Genomic DNA, 17,333 nt, shown 5'->3' with positions numbered 1-17,333 from the left:
TCGGTTATTGAAAGGGCTAAGGGCCACAACTTCGTTAGGCTCCTTCAAATTACACAATATAACAAACATTTTTCCGTTTTCAGTAGAATGTAATAAGCGTTTTTCGAATTAAATAAAACAGGCTGATCACAGAAATTAGAATAAAAAAGGCCTTTAACCCCAGGAAGATTCCTGGTAATTATTTTTGAGGGTAAAGGGCGGCCGGCGCGTAAGGCTGACAACCATCTATGAGCCGATTGTTTAGAAAATGTGGGACTCTCAACATCTCACAACCCTATGGGCCTCCACGGCCTATAACAGGGATGTCTTTACTTTTTTTTTTGCTTTTAGTTCATAATTTTAGTATCATATTTGTTCTTTAACGCATTCTGAATTGTATGTCAGATATTTAGATGTAGCAAAGTTTACTGCTTTAACCCCATTATCATTATTAATTTCGTGTAAACTCTCCTTCCCAATCGTTGGTTTGAAAATGTCTTCCCTACCTACTTGGCATTGAAATCTCCTAGCAACATTTTCATACGGTACTTCGGGAAGTTATCAAATACGTGTTCTAGTTCTTCGTTAAACCTGTCCTTTATATCATCAATTTTATCTTCTGTTGGATAATATTAAATCAGATTTTAAAATCAAAACAGTTAAAAAGCTTGCGGCTGACTCAATGTTCGACCCAATCTGACCTTACCACTTTATTCGGACTGTTCTGTGCACCAACAATAGAGTTCTCACCAAGCCACTTCACACAGCGCTATTCTGTTCTGTGCACCAACAATAGAGTTCTCACCAAGCCACTTCACACAGCGCTATTCTGTTCTGTGCACCAACAATAGAGTTCTCACCAAGCCACTTCACACAGCGCTATTCTGTTCTGTGCACCAACAATAGAGTTCTCACCAAGCCACTTCACACAGCGCTATTCTGTTCTGTGCACCAACAATAGAGTTCTCACCAAGCCACTTCACACAGCGCTATTCTGTTCTGTGCACCAACAATAGAGTTCTCACCAAGCCACTTCACACAGCGCTATGAACTGCGGACTGGTCTCTCTCTTGACACATTCGCTGCACATTGGCCATGGAGTGAAGTTTGTCAAGTGAACCAACTGGATCTACGTGTCATGTCAACGTTCAATAAGCACCACGTTTTCTCTGCTATTACTTTTGACCTTTGAGGTTCAACCAGTCAATATGATAGTGAATAACATTTCCCGGAGATAATTAATGATTTACGGAATCTTTCTTAAGTTATTAACATATTTAAAGCCTGGTGGTCACTATATGTACCACAAGTTTTAGCATATTAAACCTCTGCATTCTGCCCACAGAGTGTACTTGTGTGCTCCGTATGGTTCACAAATAAAACAGATTTTGTCCCTAAAAAGCATTAACAGGCTGATCTTTGTAGAGGAGACGTAATGTGTTTTCGGTTAGGTAAAAAGGTAAAGTTGTACCTGTGCTTAAATAATGAAGTACTACGCCATGTAGACGTATGGGAAGTGGAGATATAGTTCCATAACTCGTGACCTCACCACTAAAGGGAGGTGAGTGGTCAGCTTCACGCCCCGGGCGCTTTGCCCCTGGTGCCCACTGAATAGGAGGCTGACTGGGGCCCAGAACCGGTCTGGACAACGTGGAAAGGAGAAAAATCTTGCCCCTACCTGGACACGAAAACCGGCCCCTCCGCCGTCCAGCTAGTAACCAGTCGAACTGAACTGCATACTACATGTATTTAGACGAAATTAAGTATGTACAGAATTAGGGCAGATGTTAGGAAATGAGTGTATAAGAACAGTCAGTGCATTGAACTGGGGCAGGATGCTGTGCAGTTTCGATGGTGGTAATTTTTCAAATTGTGGTCTTCTGCCTTCTGACAATAGTGCTATTGGTGGCCAGTGGTTCTCAACCTTCGTGAGACCGCGGCCCGGTATTCTTTTTATAAGACGAAGTAAAGGTAAAGTAAAGTTGCCCCTCTGCTTAACTAACAAAGCATTACGACACGAAGGTGTATGGGTGATGGATGTATAGATCCACATTTTCTTGACCTCGGCACCAGTTCGAGGTGAGTGGTCAGCTTCAAGCCCCGGCCTTTTTACCCCTGGGAGGAGGTTGGGTGGAACCCAGAGTCGGTCTGGACGACATGGAGAAGTGAAAATTCGTAACCCTGCAGGGACTCGAACTCCTAGTTGTCGGTCATCCAGACCGTAGCCAGTCGCTATACCGACAGAGCTATCTTACTTTCCCCAATGAGATACAGGATATACAGCAGTAATATAAATATAAAATACTGCATTTAAGCATTCGTCTCTCGAACTAAGGCATTTAAAACAGAAATTAAACAAATGTCAACATATTGTCACGTGTCTGGGATTCCGTGACTAATAATAACGGGTTCTGGATTTGATGATTGGATTTATTGGCACTTCTTTACAATTACAATCAATTATAATAGGTTGCAATCTATGACTGTCTCGGACTCGCTCCTATCCTTACTGAACTACGAGTGTCTTCTCTTCCACTGTGACTGACTTGGTTCTTATTTACGAATCGGTCATTTCTTCAGGCTCCGTTGTCGCGGGTTAACACTCCACAGCTGAACATTGAACTATTGAACTGCCATCTGAATTACGACTGACTGACAAATGCACTCTCTTGCGACTCTACTCTCGACTCAATTACGTGTTCCCTTTTTATACCTCGGGGAGAACCGAACAGAGATTGTCACCTCGAACAATTCGTCTATTGTTCGGTGTCCATCCGTTGCTACGAAACGTGTGTCAATTTCGCAGCAACGTTTTGATTTCTGCCGATACGCGCTTTGGCGATCCTTTGTATAGCAGTGGACTATTCCGACGTCATGTCATAAACCCCTAAAATTATTGAGTGAAGCTAATTTAGTATACTGTAAGGAATTATATAATATATTTATACGATCAGTGTGCATATTTGTCTTATATTTTTTTTTCACTCCAAAACGTAGCTTGTTCCATTTACAAGTTAAGTCCTATCTTGATTCGGTGCTGAATATGACAAAACAAACATGCAGTTCAGCCAATTAATTGCATAATTATCTCCCGCGGGCTGACATAAATAATGATATCTTGCAAATTAATAAAAGAAAAAATCAAGTTGAAATATGCTAACATGACTGATAACGACGGGTATGCAAAATGTTTATATAAGGACATGATCAAATTTAAAAATGATAAACATATTATGAAAAGGCCTTTGTATAATTTGCCTTTAAAGTATCTGTGATCTTGCAAAATTATTAATATTGAAATTAAACGCAGATTTATATCAGAAAATATTTGCTATGATTCACTTTAACAGTCTATCATCTACCCGCAACCTATCTAAGCTAGCTTACGGAAGGTCAGATTTCTTGAGACACTAATATTCGTTCATCTAATCAAAAACAATTTTTCCGACTTTTATAGAATCCGAAGACTGGTTATCATCTTGGGAAGCGGTCTCCACTGGCCCTTAACTTAAGCCATGTGAATCCAATCAGTAACGCCATATCCCATTGTCTATTTTAAGACCACTGTCCCATTTAGTCCTAGGCCTCTCAAGTAATTTTATACCTTCAGGATTTTCGACTAAATTTCTGCAAACATTTCTCTTCTCTCCAAAGTCCTGCTCATCTCATCCTGTTCAGACATGGAAACTTGCTGCGTGACAAACACAGACTGCTAAATTTTAATGTGACGTGTTGCTTTGTACTGATTTGGAACGCAGTCCTTCAGCATAGGCAGAAACATTCTGTACCTTAAACAGGCTAAGATAATTTCTATTCACATTCCTTTCAGTTAATCATTCGTAATAGTCCTAAAACTTGACGCCAAGAAACTTAGTTACTTACTTAATCCGTTCCTCTTATACCCTACGGCGTCAAGGATGTTTTTTTTAATAATTTTCCAGACAGTAGGACTCCTTGGACGAGTGATCAGCCCGTCGCAAGGCCGCTACCTAAACGCACACAGACATCCATGCCTGGTGTGGGATTTGTGTATGTTTTATTCTGTGACTGCGTTGTCCTGTGTGACGCCTTGTGAAGGGCTGATCACTCTTCACGGTCTGTGATATTTATTACGGAACTGAGTAAGAGGTATGGGCCCTGAATGGGCTGGAAATGCCATTGAAAAAGAAAAGTATATCCTAGATAGGGGTAAAGTTATCGCCGTGTTAATTAATTAAGCATTAAACCATGAGTACGTGTGGGGAGTGGATGTATAGACTCATACGTTTTCTTGACTTCGGCACTAGCTGGAGGCGAGTGGTCAGCTTCACGCCCCTGCCGCTTCACCCCCGAGAAAGAAAAACCCTTTCCCCATTTGAAAGGAGGCTGGGTGGGCCCCAGTGTCGGTCTGGACTACGTGAAGAAGAGGAAAGTCTTGACCCTACTAAGACTTGGATCTCGAGCCCATAGCGCAGTCGCTATACCGACTGCGCTATAACAATTATTTTCTATTTACTTATGAATTATTTAATGACGCTGTCAGTATCCCAGGCTGTGTAGCTTTAGTCTGCTTAATGAACAGTGAACTGGAAATGATTTTAAAGAAGGTGGTTATGGTCCGCCCGATCTCAGTGGCCACGCGGTCTAAGGTATAAACTGTCTTCGCTCGCTCGAAAGTTGGTATCGTGGGTTCGAATCTCACTTGAGGCATGGATATCTGTGTGTATAAATTCTGTTTGTGCTGACCTGCGTGCAGGTGGCGGCCTTGCGACAGGCTGATCGCTCTTCCAAGGAGTCCTACCTTCTGTAAAACGATCAAGAAACTAAAAGGGCAGCCAAGGTACAATAAAGGGCTGTAGATAGACAGACAGATAGATAGATAGATAGACAGACAGACATACAGACAGATAGATAGATAGGTTATGGCCTGATATCAGGTGCAATGCCTGATTTTGTGAGTGGAGAAATTTGAGAAAAAGAAACGGAAAATCTCGTTCAAGGTTCCTGATCTCCGGGCCCAGATTAAAACTCAGGGCCTTCCGAATGCGAAGTAAAAAATCTGCTGATAGGATCACGTAGTGAAGATCGTGTCTAATGACAGACTTCGTTATTATCTGTTTTGAACCTTTCGGGTTTGTTAAGTTATATCAGGGGAAATATATACATATACAGTATATATATATCCTCGTATTCTACATGTCTTGGTCATTTTTACAAGTAAATTGGGTTCTTTTATGGCAATTAATTTTTGTAGATCATAATTTCCATTTTGGATTCGTTAATTCTGGCATTAATTTGTTCATGGATATAATTAAGTATTACAGAATGGTAAGTATCATGACACAGAGGGTTTACATCGAGCTCAAATTCCACAGTCCGAGCGAAAGGAGGAGATTACACATTCATGTCATTGTATTTGACTTTAGACGTTCAAAGTGCATGTCAGTGATACAAAAAAAAATTAACAACAATAATCATTATGTTGTATTACACATATTGTTGTGGCTAGTACTCGAAGTTAATCTTCCTGGGTTAAGAGGACACTTGAGCTATACGAAAAAAGGCGGTCAACTGACGAGAACATGAGTGTAGTTACTGAAACCTGAACGGCTTATCGCTTGCTCTTTCAACTCTGAGCACGGGTGTTACCATGGCTGGAACCGTTTATACCCTAAAACACTGATCGGAGTAAAAATAAGGGCAGCTCTAAACTTTCCGCTTGCTTGAGAAGCTGAGAGTAGGGCATTTACTAGATAATTTGAGGGGGGGGGTATGTAGGACGCTGTCAATCACTGTCAACGGGGTCCACTCAGCCTCGTGACGATAACTGAGGAGCTACTTGAATGGAAAAGTAGCGGCTCCGGTCTAAAAAAAACGAAATTAACGGCCGTGAGGATTCGTTGCGCTGACCACGCGACACCCTCTATCCATAAAAGATGACGCTAACTTGGCCGACAAGCGGCGGTCGCTCGGTCGGTATAGTTCGCTTGCTGACTAAAGCAACGGAGTTTGATTTTTTGCCGGTTACGGTAGCCGAGCGGTCTAAGGCATTTACCGTCTTCGCTCTCTCGGACACCGGGATCATGGGTTCGAATCCCAAACAAGGTATAGATATTTTATATGTGTATTTGTTTATTCTGTGCTCTTGTTGTCCTTTGTTTAGGTAGAGGCCTTGCGACGAGCTGATCACTCATCCAAGGAGTCCTACCGTCTGTAAAAATGATCGTGAAACTGAAAAATCGAGAGGCCAGGGCCCAAGGGAGCTGTAGAGCCAGCGACAAAAAATATATACAGGAAGCTGTCACTACTTATGTAGTGTCCACTGTTAGAGTGACTGACGGAAGGTGAACTGGAAAGGAATTGGAAGGAAGTATCCGTCGCCTGATCAAGATAATATCGCGACATTTTCCTAGGATGACGTGACGAAAACCACAAAATACCTGATTCAGGATAGCCGGTGGCCCGACCCAGATTCAAACCGAGCACTTCTTGAATAAAGTTCTAGAAGATTACCAGCCGCACTATGATCCTGGGGTCGATTCAGCCTCTTAACAGAAATGAGCACCAGGAATCTTCCTGAGGGTAAAGTGCTGGATGGCCGGTCACGGTGTCCGAGCGGTCTAAGGCGTGCACTGTCTTCGCTCGCTCGGAAGCGGTGATCGTGGGTTCGAATCCCACTCAGGACATGGATGTTTGTGTGCGTTTTTCTGTGTTTGTGTACAGGTAGAGGCCTTGTGGCGAGCTGATCATCCGCCCAAGGAGTCCTACCGAATGTGTAAGATCTAGAAAAACCGAAGTGAACGGAGAAGTTCATGGAGGTATGCCTAGGCCCACTGGGGCTGTAGTACCAAGAAAAAAAGAAGTGCGGGCGGTGTATAGGGCTGACAACCTTACTGACATCTGTGATCTGATTGTCTAAAGAAAATGTGTGAACCTCGACGTCTCACAACCCTATGGATCTCCATGGCCTGTTACAGGGATAGCTTTACCTTCACTTTACCATTAGGTCAGCCCGCTTGGTAATCGATAAATTCTTCGCCTTTTACTGAACACAGAAACCAAGCTAGGTCAGTTGGTAAAGCGACTGGTCTATGGGATGGGAGACTGAAGAATCGGGGTTCGATTCCTGGCAGGTGCAAGACGTTTTTCTCTTTAATGTTCAGACAGGCTCTTGGTCTTACACAGCCTCCTATTCGATGGGTACAAGGTACCTCTAACATTTGGTAAGTAATGTCTGAAAAATAACCACTGCCTATATTTCATCTATTTCTATGTACAGGAGAAAGAGAAGCAGCCATAACATGCTTCATGAGGAGCTGCCTCCATGTGCCCCATCGGATTCATATAGTCTCTCTCTGTGCCCCTAGGGGAGGCTAGTGCAACAGCTACGGGTATGTCAAACAGCCGTGCGGCCACACTCCCGTATTGCTAATTGAAGGGTAATCTTCTACAGCAACTGAAACTTGAAATGAAGCGTAAGTTTGGAATTTTGTCTTGAGCCTGGTGCGCGTGGGTGATGAAAATTTTAATTGATCCAATAATGATGTTTCAATATCTGTTGTTGGAACCTCAAAGGTGAATCGAGAGACAAAAAGAGATTTAATTTTGATCCTTTTTACAATATTGGGGAGGGAAGAAGGGTGTCTTATCCCAGTCACAGGCTGTTTATTTTTCTTGCGAGCCTGTGATGAAGTGCTAGTGGTTTCTTTCTTAGCTTCTGTCCTCCTGACAACTGTGAAGCCATCATCAGCAATCACACACAGCTACGTAACTTCCGTTCTTCAAGGTTCCAGACGCAATAGATGCTTGGCTCATTGCTTTCCTGTCAATCACAAAATCAGCAGACAGTTGCGTGTTCCGGGGCAGCGAGAGACAGCCAGCTGACATAGCATCTTTGTACGTCTGCGCTGCTCTTAAAAGCCGCTGATGACGTCACATTACTCCGTGTCAATGAATCTTACCCATATGACTCGCTGGGTCAGTCGCTGAGATAGTTTCTATTTTCATTTTCAGAATGCCATTAGTCTTACGAAGGTTGCCAACCTCCTCTCATAATTTGAGGTCCACTTTAGCGACGGTTTCTGTTGTTTTTGGTACAAACGCCATTTAAACGAACAGTCTCAAGCTAGACACTGAGTGAATCTTTGTCTTTTAGTGGAGGAAGGATGAGTTTTCTGTCAGGGGACACGGTCTTCTTGCCAGTCTCAGATGTCGAAGCAGATCTGAGAGAACGAGCGAGGGTGTTTTCATCCCCGACAGACCGCAGCTGTCTCACACAGATCCCACACTCGTAAGGAGATTCGCCGTACGCCATGTTGAAAGTCTATTCTGTGTCGCTCACCTGAAGATATGAAAGCTGAAACCTTGGAGAACAAGGTCCACGGCAACGTAGAAACTTCCGTTTCACAATAAGAGCTTTCTTACAAATATTGCAGACATCCTTGTTAGCATCACAGCTCAGGGGAATCAGCTCTGGAACAGCTGCACCAGACAAACGTACACTCTGCCGCCATAACTCTACATTGCCGCACGGTGCGCCACGCTGCGGAGAGCGGAACAAACACGTCGCCTCAGCTCGAAAGCTCAGAAAATATTTAAATTCAATTCTTTATTATTTATGTGCTGAGTCAACAGCCGCAAGGCCAATTACAGACAGAGCACAGCACTGGAGGAAAAACACATTAATGCAGACAAGTGAACAAACAATAATAATATTAATAATAATCTAAAGCAATATAAAAAGAATAATGGGGTATTTGAATCCCGAACAGTAGTGGTTACAAAAAGGCCAGACATCTGGGATGTAGCGCCGTATAGTCTGGTGAAAAGAAAGTGACATCCCTGACTTGAATCACATAAAACATTGTGGAATGAAAGTTATACAGTGCATGCAGCTAAGAGACATATTAGGAGCAACAAGCAGAACCTCTGCTCGTTGCCATCTTCATGTATGTTTCTTGGTTGGTTTCGGTTTTGAAGATGGTGGCGGTATTTCTCGAGAAACATCCGATGATTTTCACAGGACTGCACGGTGCTACATCCCAGAAGAAGGAAAAGAAAAGTAAGGAAGAGTGATGGAAGCAAAAGTGGTCTTGTCGGTGAGTTGTGCGTGTTTGTGGACAATGTCTTCATACTTTGATCCTGCAGGGCCTAGGGTCACGGCTTTACTTGTGACTCCCAAGGTCACGTACACCTACCGACTGGATGGAACAGCCGACAAGTTGTTGAAAGTCCAGTCGATAAGACAGGCGGACATGTCGCAACACTGTACTGTATCTAGCCAACAATTTCTCTTCTGGTAATTTTCCTGTTTTCCCTCTTCTTCACTTACTCGCTTCTTTCCTTCCTTTGGTCCTTATATTCCTTCCTTACTTCCTTTTAGCCCACTCTCCTTATTTTGAAAAACTGTCTTTTTCGAGTGAAATGAACTATGTCTTTATTATGTCCGGTCTAGGTCACTATTCCTTCTGTCAGTGGTGTATGATCAAGTTTACTACCTTCGACCCTGAAGATGGGTACGACATGTTCCTCTGAAACGTCAGTTGACTTTCAACGGGCTAAACGACGTTATAGCCAACAAGACAGAACTCTTGAAGTCTATTTTTGCAGAGAATATGAAGGGGCTATGCTACAAGCCGGAAGGTCGCGGGTTCAAGTCCCGATGAGGTCATTGGATTTTTCAATTGACCTAATCCTTCCAGCCGCACTATGGCCCTGGGGTCGACTCAGCCTCTAACAGAAACGAGTACCAGGAATTAATTAAATAATTTTCCTGGGGAGTAAAGCGAGGCCGGCGCGTAAGGCTGACAACCTTACCGCTATCTATGAGCCGATTGTCTAGATAGTGTGGGACCCTCAACGTCTCACAACCCTATGGGCCTTGAAGATGGGCCTACACGGATAGTTTTACTTTACTTTTTATATGAATGATTTTATTGGTTCCAGAACTTTTCACACACCGGTAATCTTCTATCCGAGTGTACTGACAGATCTTTTGATATTCTCCGAGTATTGTACTTTTGACTGAAGATTGTGCCAATAAACCGATTTTCTTCACGACAACATCCGGCAAGGGTCAAAATGTGCCTGCGTGTCGCGGTCTCTCATTACAACCCACAACGTCAGCAATGCGTTCTTTCAAGAAATATATACGCTCCAAAGTCACCAGCGACCGAACCGATCCCAAGACAATCACTAATTAGTAGCATTTAATAAAGAGGAAAGTTTCGTAGTGATTGATTCCTTGCTTATTTAACAACTCCTCCCCCCCCCCCAGGCCGAACATAATACTCGTACACGCAAATAGAGGTACAAGTAACACAATATCAAAAGCAGATAACACTACACGCATAACGACGGGCCCCCAAGCATTTTAACCACTTCATACGTGCAGAAAACTGTCGCCATATGTCCGCAAAAACACTGACATAACATTACGATTGCAACAACTTACCTTAATAAGACATATTATAAGTAAAATTCCCAATTACATTTTAACTATGTAATTTATCTTTTTTTAATCTTTATCTTTTATTGTATTTTATGTTTTATATTATTATATTATAGTATATTATCGAAAATCCAACACTGCACTGAATTATACGGTATGCAATTAAAGAACACGTTAATTGTGTATTTGCCTGATGATGGCTTTCCAAAACTCCAAGACACGTACCAAAATATTGTTAAACATCAACCGTTCTGTTGTGTTGTGACGGATTTTAATAAAGAAATTTATAACTCCTGTTCGGTTTCAGGGGTCATACGGCGCCGAATAAGACAGTAAAACGAAGATTACGTCTTCTGGGTTATGATGCAGTGTAGTCTAAGTCAGGCCGCACACCGGCATGCGTCAACATATGTAACAGACAAGACACAATGTCTGCGACATGACGCAAAGAAAGGAGCACAGTTGAAACGAATGAGATTATGAAAACGGCCGCACACCGGTCTTAGTCATGATGCTGACGTCAGCTTCATCCTGACAAATACGAATGAAGCAAGACCGCGTATTTTGTCTCATGTCTTGATGCTTGTCTTGACGCAGTTAGTGTGTGGCCGCACTAATAGTTGCCTACGTTTCATCCCGTAAATGAAGACAACGGGCTCATCCGAAACGCTGTAACTATCTACCAGAATATACGGTATCTCGTCACTGAAGACAGTACTTCTCACAAGACTGATCGTAATTGTTGAGTAGGTAAGGAATTTCGACGTAATATTGGCATCCCTGAATTCGGCTGGAGAGACTGAGGAAAACAAGGAAGGAAATAAATCAAGTTATCCAGTAACCCGAGCGGATATCTCTAATGCAGGGATCTCCAAACTTTTCGAAACGCGGGTCATAATAGTTAATTCAGCACTTTCAACGGGCCGGATAAAAATATAAATTAATAACTCTAGGTATATGAGCTTTATTGAAAGCACAGAATTTCATAAACTAAATACAAAGTACGTGAGAATAAATTATTGTATATTAATGACAACAGACAGTAACAGCAAATGCTCATATTTTCATCACAAATTATAATAAAACAATTCATGTGAATGATGGAACTCTTTTTGCATTCTTAAAATCTGATTAAATTGAGGTTCAAATTTAGAAACGCTAATCACAAGTAGTGACTTTAAATGTTCATCGGATAAATTTGCCCTGTATTTCGACTTGATGTACTTCAGCTGGGAAAAAGTTTGTTCACACAGATATGGCGTCCCAAAAATGGAGATAAATTTACGAGCAAACTTCTTTAAATTTGGAAATTGCTCAGAGTTCAGAAATTTATAAAATTAGATCAAATTTCCTTCCTTGTATTTGTCTTTAATATGATAATTTTCCTGAAGTTCAATAATTTCCATTTGAATTTGACTTGGGACATCTGTAGCATCACAGTCAAACGGATTTTGAAACAAACAATGTAATTTCCTAAGCACTGGCATCCAAATCAGCAAATCGCTTCTGAAATTGTTCTTTCAAATCTAAAATTGTGAATAATATTAACATAATATGGAATATCAATATATTTTAAACACAATCTTAATTAATGAATTTGAAATCTATGAACAAGTATTTTCTTTACCAGTACGCTTTGGAAAATTAGTTCAGTTGGCGCATTTCTGTGCAATTCTTTCGCGGGCCGGATAAAATCACATCGCGGGTCGGATGTGGCCAGCTAGCCGTAGTTTGGAAATCCTTGCTCTAATGCAACTCTTAGGGCGAGGGCACACCAAGGAAACTGACAAGAGCAAAGCAACCGCAGTTTCCGAGAACTGTTATCAGCCTGAGTTGAACACGTTAGTGAATGGAGCAGCGCAAGTTGAGGAAACTGCGTTACCGTTTCCTCAACTTGCGCTGCTCCATTCAGTAACCGGCTGTGGGGTCCACCCAACTTCCTATCCAATGAGTACCGGGGGCTCTGACCCCGGGAGTAAAGCGGCCGGGGCGTGAAGCTGACCACTCACCTCGATCTAGTGCCGAGGTGAAGAAAACGTGGGTCTATACATCCACTCCCTCACACGCCTTCATGGCATACTTAATTAGTTAAGTGCAGGGAAAATTTTACCTTCTACATAATTTATATGAACATATGTTTGTGTTCAAAAACTATCATTACAACAATGAGGCTGTCGTATGTACATCAAAATGCCACCATGTAACTTAATGCATGACCTTACATTGTGTGTGAAGGACAAACCGTACATGTTAGGGGCCGTGGATACGCAGCCAAGTACAGTTATGAACAACAAAACTCTAGAAGCTCCGAGACCTATATAGTTGACCCGTTTTATAACGATAAGAGAAAAATATATATTACGAGCCACCTTATCATTCCCAAGAATTAGTTAAGTTCCATTTATTCTTCTTACTTCATGCCGCTATATTTAGCTCAGTGTATGCTGTGTCGAATAAGGAATTATAAAAGATGAGAAAGGAAAACGTACCATCCCAACATTTGCCTGGACCAGCTGAAAAATACCACAGAGACGATAGACAGGATAGCTGGTTTTGGGGTCTATATTTGAAAATGGGACCAACTCTATCGTGACATTTAGTCCGAATCTTCCATGCTTGTAAATAAATGCATAATAATCTTAATGTACGCCGGTCACGGTAGCCGAGCGGTCTAAGGCATGTACTGTCTTCGCTCGCTTGGAAACCGGGATCATGGGTTCGAATCCCACTCAGGGCATGGATGTTTACAATATTATATTTAAGCATCCTGTTGCACTCCATACGATAAATGATATAACCTCCGTCTCAAGTGCAAACAATATATTCTTGTGTCTTTGATCTTGCTCCCTACACTACATGTTTCGGCCTCAGACGGCCATCATCAGGTGTATAACACTCACGTCGCTGTCACACTGCACCCAGTTCAAAATTTAACATCTAAAACACTCTCCCTGTCATTATCAACTTCTACTTCGTTGATAGCTGTCCACCCGTAGATTACTTCACACACGTTAATTTTGAGTTTATTGTAATAGCACCATAATAAAATCTTTAGTTCTAATTTTAAACTTTTAAATTCTTGTCCAAATTTTAAAATTTTTTTTTTAAATTGTTAGGGTTATTCGCCCTGTGTTTGAAGTGCTGCAGCGGCTAGTTCTTGTTTCCACACTGTATAGGTGTTATCCTGTGTGGTCTTTCTGTGTGCGTGCCGCTGCTATTCTTTACTCATCGCATATCATTTATCGCATGGATGTTTAGTTTGTGTGTGTGCGTCTTTCTGTGTTTGTGTACACGTAGAGGCCTTGCGACGAGCTGATCACCCGCCCAAGGAGTCCTACCGAATGTGTAAGATCTAGAAAAACCGAAGTGAACGGAGAAGTTGATGGAGGTAGGCCTAGGACCACTAGGGCTGAAGTCCCAAGGGGGGAAAAAATCTTAATGTACATTAATTTTGTTTGATTCTATAAATATTAATCGTACCTATTATAACACGTATCTCTAAATGAGAAAAGGCAGTATAATGCAATAACTGGTATAACAGTCCGCTGAAATTCAACAAGGAATTATTTCTATTTTACCTTTGTCCTTTATCCCATTTTCTTCCTTCCCTTCGTCCCTTTCTTTTGTTTATGCCATCCTCTCCTTTTGTTGTTAAAGCAGCGTATACAGCTAAGTCCTTATCCTTCAGACGACACCGTCTAGAACTGTTACGTGTGTACGTATGCTAAAAGTACTACAAAGTGAGAACCTATCCTCCAACGAAATGAAAGCAAGATATGCTCTGGGTATAACTGGTAGACTGTTCATTTAGGGACACATTAAATGTCAACATACCAAAACAACAGTAACATTCTCCTGACAAATAATTCGATGTTTTCCCCTTGAATAGTATGTGTTGGCTAGCTTTGGTCTCTATTCTAAGCAAAATTAATCCAGTCTGTATCTTCATATGTCGATCACGGTGGCCGAGTGGTCTATGGTATGGACTGTCTTCGTTCGCTCGAAAGCTGTGATCTTGAGTTCGCATCCCACTCAGGGCATGGATGTCTGTGTGCGTCTATTCTGTGTTTGTAGGTAGTGGCCTTGCGACGTCTTGGTCTCCCGTGCAAGGAGTCCTACGGACTATGCATAAGATTAAGAAACTCAAGAAAGGGCGAAGGCCTAATAAAGGGTTTTAGAGCCAATTTGATAAATGAATGGATGAATGAATTATATCTTCATATGCTATTGTAAGATACACTTCAACATAATTCCTCTACCTATGCTTTAATCTTAAAAATGGGCCTATTTCCTCCAAATTTTACAACCAAATATATTAGTTTCTTTTCTCCATTATACCTGCTACATGCCTGGCCAATATCACCCTCCTTGGTTTCATCATTCTGATAATACTAGGTAGGAGAAGTCTACAAATTCTGAAGCTGCTCACTATTCAAATTTTCTGTAGCCTCACGCTACTTCATCATTCTCAGGACCAAATCTTGGCCGCGCCATAGCTCAAGCGGGTAGTCGCTGGCTTCCCAGCGCGGCGGCCCGGGTTCGATCCCGGGTCTGGTCAAGTGGGATTTGTGGTGGACAGAGTGGCGCTGGGGCAGGTTTTCTCCGAGTGCTACGGTTTCCCATGCCAATCTTCATTCCACCAATTGCTCCACAATCACCCTCACCTATCATCTGGGGCTGGTACAGTAGGCCAGAAGTGGCTGCAATACAGGGGACTTGGTCCCACCCCACCAGCAATAAAAGAAAAGGAAGAAATCTTGCCTTCAGTAACCTGTTTTTAAAAATCCTAAATCTATGCTTGCCCTTATGGTGAGGGATCAAAATCACATACAGACAAAACAACAGGCTAAATTCTAATTTTTTTATGTTTGCGTTTAGAATTTTAATCCTTACATCTTTGGAGGAAAGGAAAGAAAAGAGAAAGAAAGGGGCGACGAAATAAGATCACAACTACGATTCAGGATGACGGAAAAACAAATACACGAAAGGAAGAAAAATTGGCTGCAACGTTTACAGAGAATTTCAACAGAAAGATCTCCCCAGCAACTGTGATATTACGAACGCAAAGGAAGACGTGATCCTGGAAGACCAAGAAGATAGTTTGATGACTGAGTACAAAATTGACTAACAAACTCAATCCTTTCATGCGATGATAATTTTTTGGAATGGGGAAGGAGAAGGAAACATTAGATTCGGAATTACTGAGTTTTTAGACTTTGTCCATCGTCCGGTATTCTAAAAAAAAACAATAGAAAAAACGACGTTTTGGAAACTGAACCTGTTTCAGTTCTCAGGTGAGGAGGGAGGGAGACACCTGCTCTGTTGGGTCCGTTAGAAAGAGCTAACCTCCATAACTTGATTGCAATTGAGGTTAGCTCTTTCTAACGGACCCAAGAGAGCAGGTTTCTCCCACCCCCTCAGCTGAGGACGGAAAAAATAAGTGTAGGGAAGATGCCGTCAAGCTAACAGTGAGTATGCATATCCTGACGATTACGGAAAGACTGAAATATATAAGTATATAAATATATAAATGTATGTCTATAAAATTGTACTGATAGAAATACCTGAGGACGGAAATAGATCCAGTTTCCGCAGCGTTGTGTTCTCTAATGTTTTTTATAACAGCGGACGATGGACAAAGTCAGAACTTTTTTAAAAACATTAGATTATAAACTGAATGGTAACAAGAACCGCTCGAATTTAACCTGCTTCTCATGGTACAAAGCCAGCACATTACGAAATACCACACAGAGCTTGAAGCCGACACTATTACCTTCCAAATAGAAACGTAGAGCCTTACTGATGCCCGTCCGTTCTCGTAGCGTCCTTCTGAAACATTTCTGAGGGTAGTTACACATTCAGCAGACAACCTTACGGATGAATATTCCCTCATGTTCACCGAAATCACCGGAGTTTCTTCCCATCGTATGTAGAAAATATAATATAGTAAATTCTAATGATAATTTAACGATGTACATTACTATTTGATGATAACGCATCCTCAGACATGATCTAGACACATAATAGTGAGTACAACGAAGCTAAATACGCTAAGAGCCCATCTGGATATGGCAGACATAGCACAGTAAATTGCCACTGACCTGCAGTCACCTCCACGAGCTGCAATCTGCGGCCACCGTTCGCTAGCACTGAAGAACTGATATCATGTGCAGCCTCGTGTCATAAAGCAAGAGACCGAAGTGCGTGAAGATGGGGAACAGCCAGGGAGAAAAGAAAAATAAAACAAGAACTTAGCTTCCGATAACTGCAACATGCGATACAGACAACTGTAACATACAGAACATTTCAAAGAGAATTTTAGCCTTGTTGTTAATTCGGTTATTGGATGTTTACACAGTGTGGGTGTGGGCAGTATAGCCGAAATATCGGTGGTACATGCTGCCTACGTCTTCAGGGTCGAAGTGTGCGGGATTTAGTACTCAGAATGCATTTTGGCCAGCCCCACGAACGACCCGCACTATCTGGACCCCTGACCACATTATGAGGTACAATGGACATTTGAGGGTTCTCTCTTCTCTGGATTTTCCTCTCAGAGGAGAAAAGAAACGTGTGTTGATAGGCGGGAATTGTGCTGCAGGTACAGTGACGGTAGGCTCTTCAGCCTTCATAACGTCTTCTGTCTCTGCTGTCTCCATTATCGTTTTTTTTATTGCTAGTGGGGTGGGACTAAGTCCCTTGCACTGCGGCCACTTCTGGCATATTGTACCAGCCCAAGATGATAGGTGAGGGTGATTGTGGAGCAATTGGTGGAATGAAGATTGGCAGGGGAAACCGAAGTACTCGGAGAAAACCTGCCCCAGCGCCACTTTGTCCACCACAAATCTCACTTGACCAGACCTGGGGATCGAACCCGGACCGCCGCGATGGGAAGCCAGCGACTAACCGCTTGAGCTATGGCGCGGCC

At 42.2% G+C, this 17,333-nt stretch overlaps 1 protein-coding gene across 3 annotated transcripts in view; it reads right to left on the bottom strand.

Annotated features, from left to right (window-relative positions):
* LOC111863663 (lipid storage droplets surface-binding protein 1) overlaps positions 1-16,616 on the bottom strand; it is a 30,789-nt gene extending 14,173 nt beyond the window's left edge. The window contains exon 1 of one of the 3 annotated variants that reach the window (XM_023850166.2): positions 16,510-16,616. Coding sequence is in view for 1 of the 3 variants with exons in the window: in XM_023850165.2 (XP_023705933.1) it covers positions 16,182-16,301 (120 nt within the window). In the remaining 2 variants the exon portion in view is untranslated. Of the gene's footprint in view, positions 1-685; positions 1,086-16,181; positions 16,406-16,509 lie in introns of those variants that run through there. The other 2 variants (XM_023850165.2, XM_023850167.2) reach the window with 2 other exon arrangements.
* Between the last annotated feature and the right edge of the window lie 717 nt (positions 16,617-17,333).

This window comes from Cryptotermes secundus, unplaced genomic scaffold (genome assembly GCF_002891405.2).
Source record: "Cryptotermes secundus unplaced genomic scaffold, Csec_1.0 scaffold234, whole genome shotgun sequence".
Classification (NCBI taxonomy): Eukaryota; Metazoa; Arthropoda; class Insecta; order Blattodea; family Kalotermitidae; genus Cryptotermes; species Cryptotermes secundus.
Note: the sequence above shows the minus strand (reverse complement) of the source record. Positions and strands in the feature narration are given on the sequence as shown.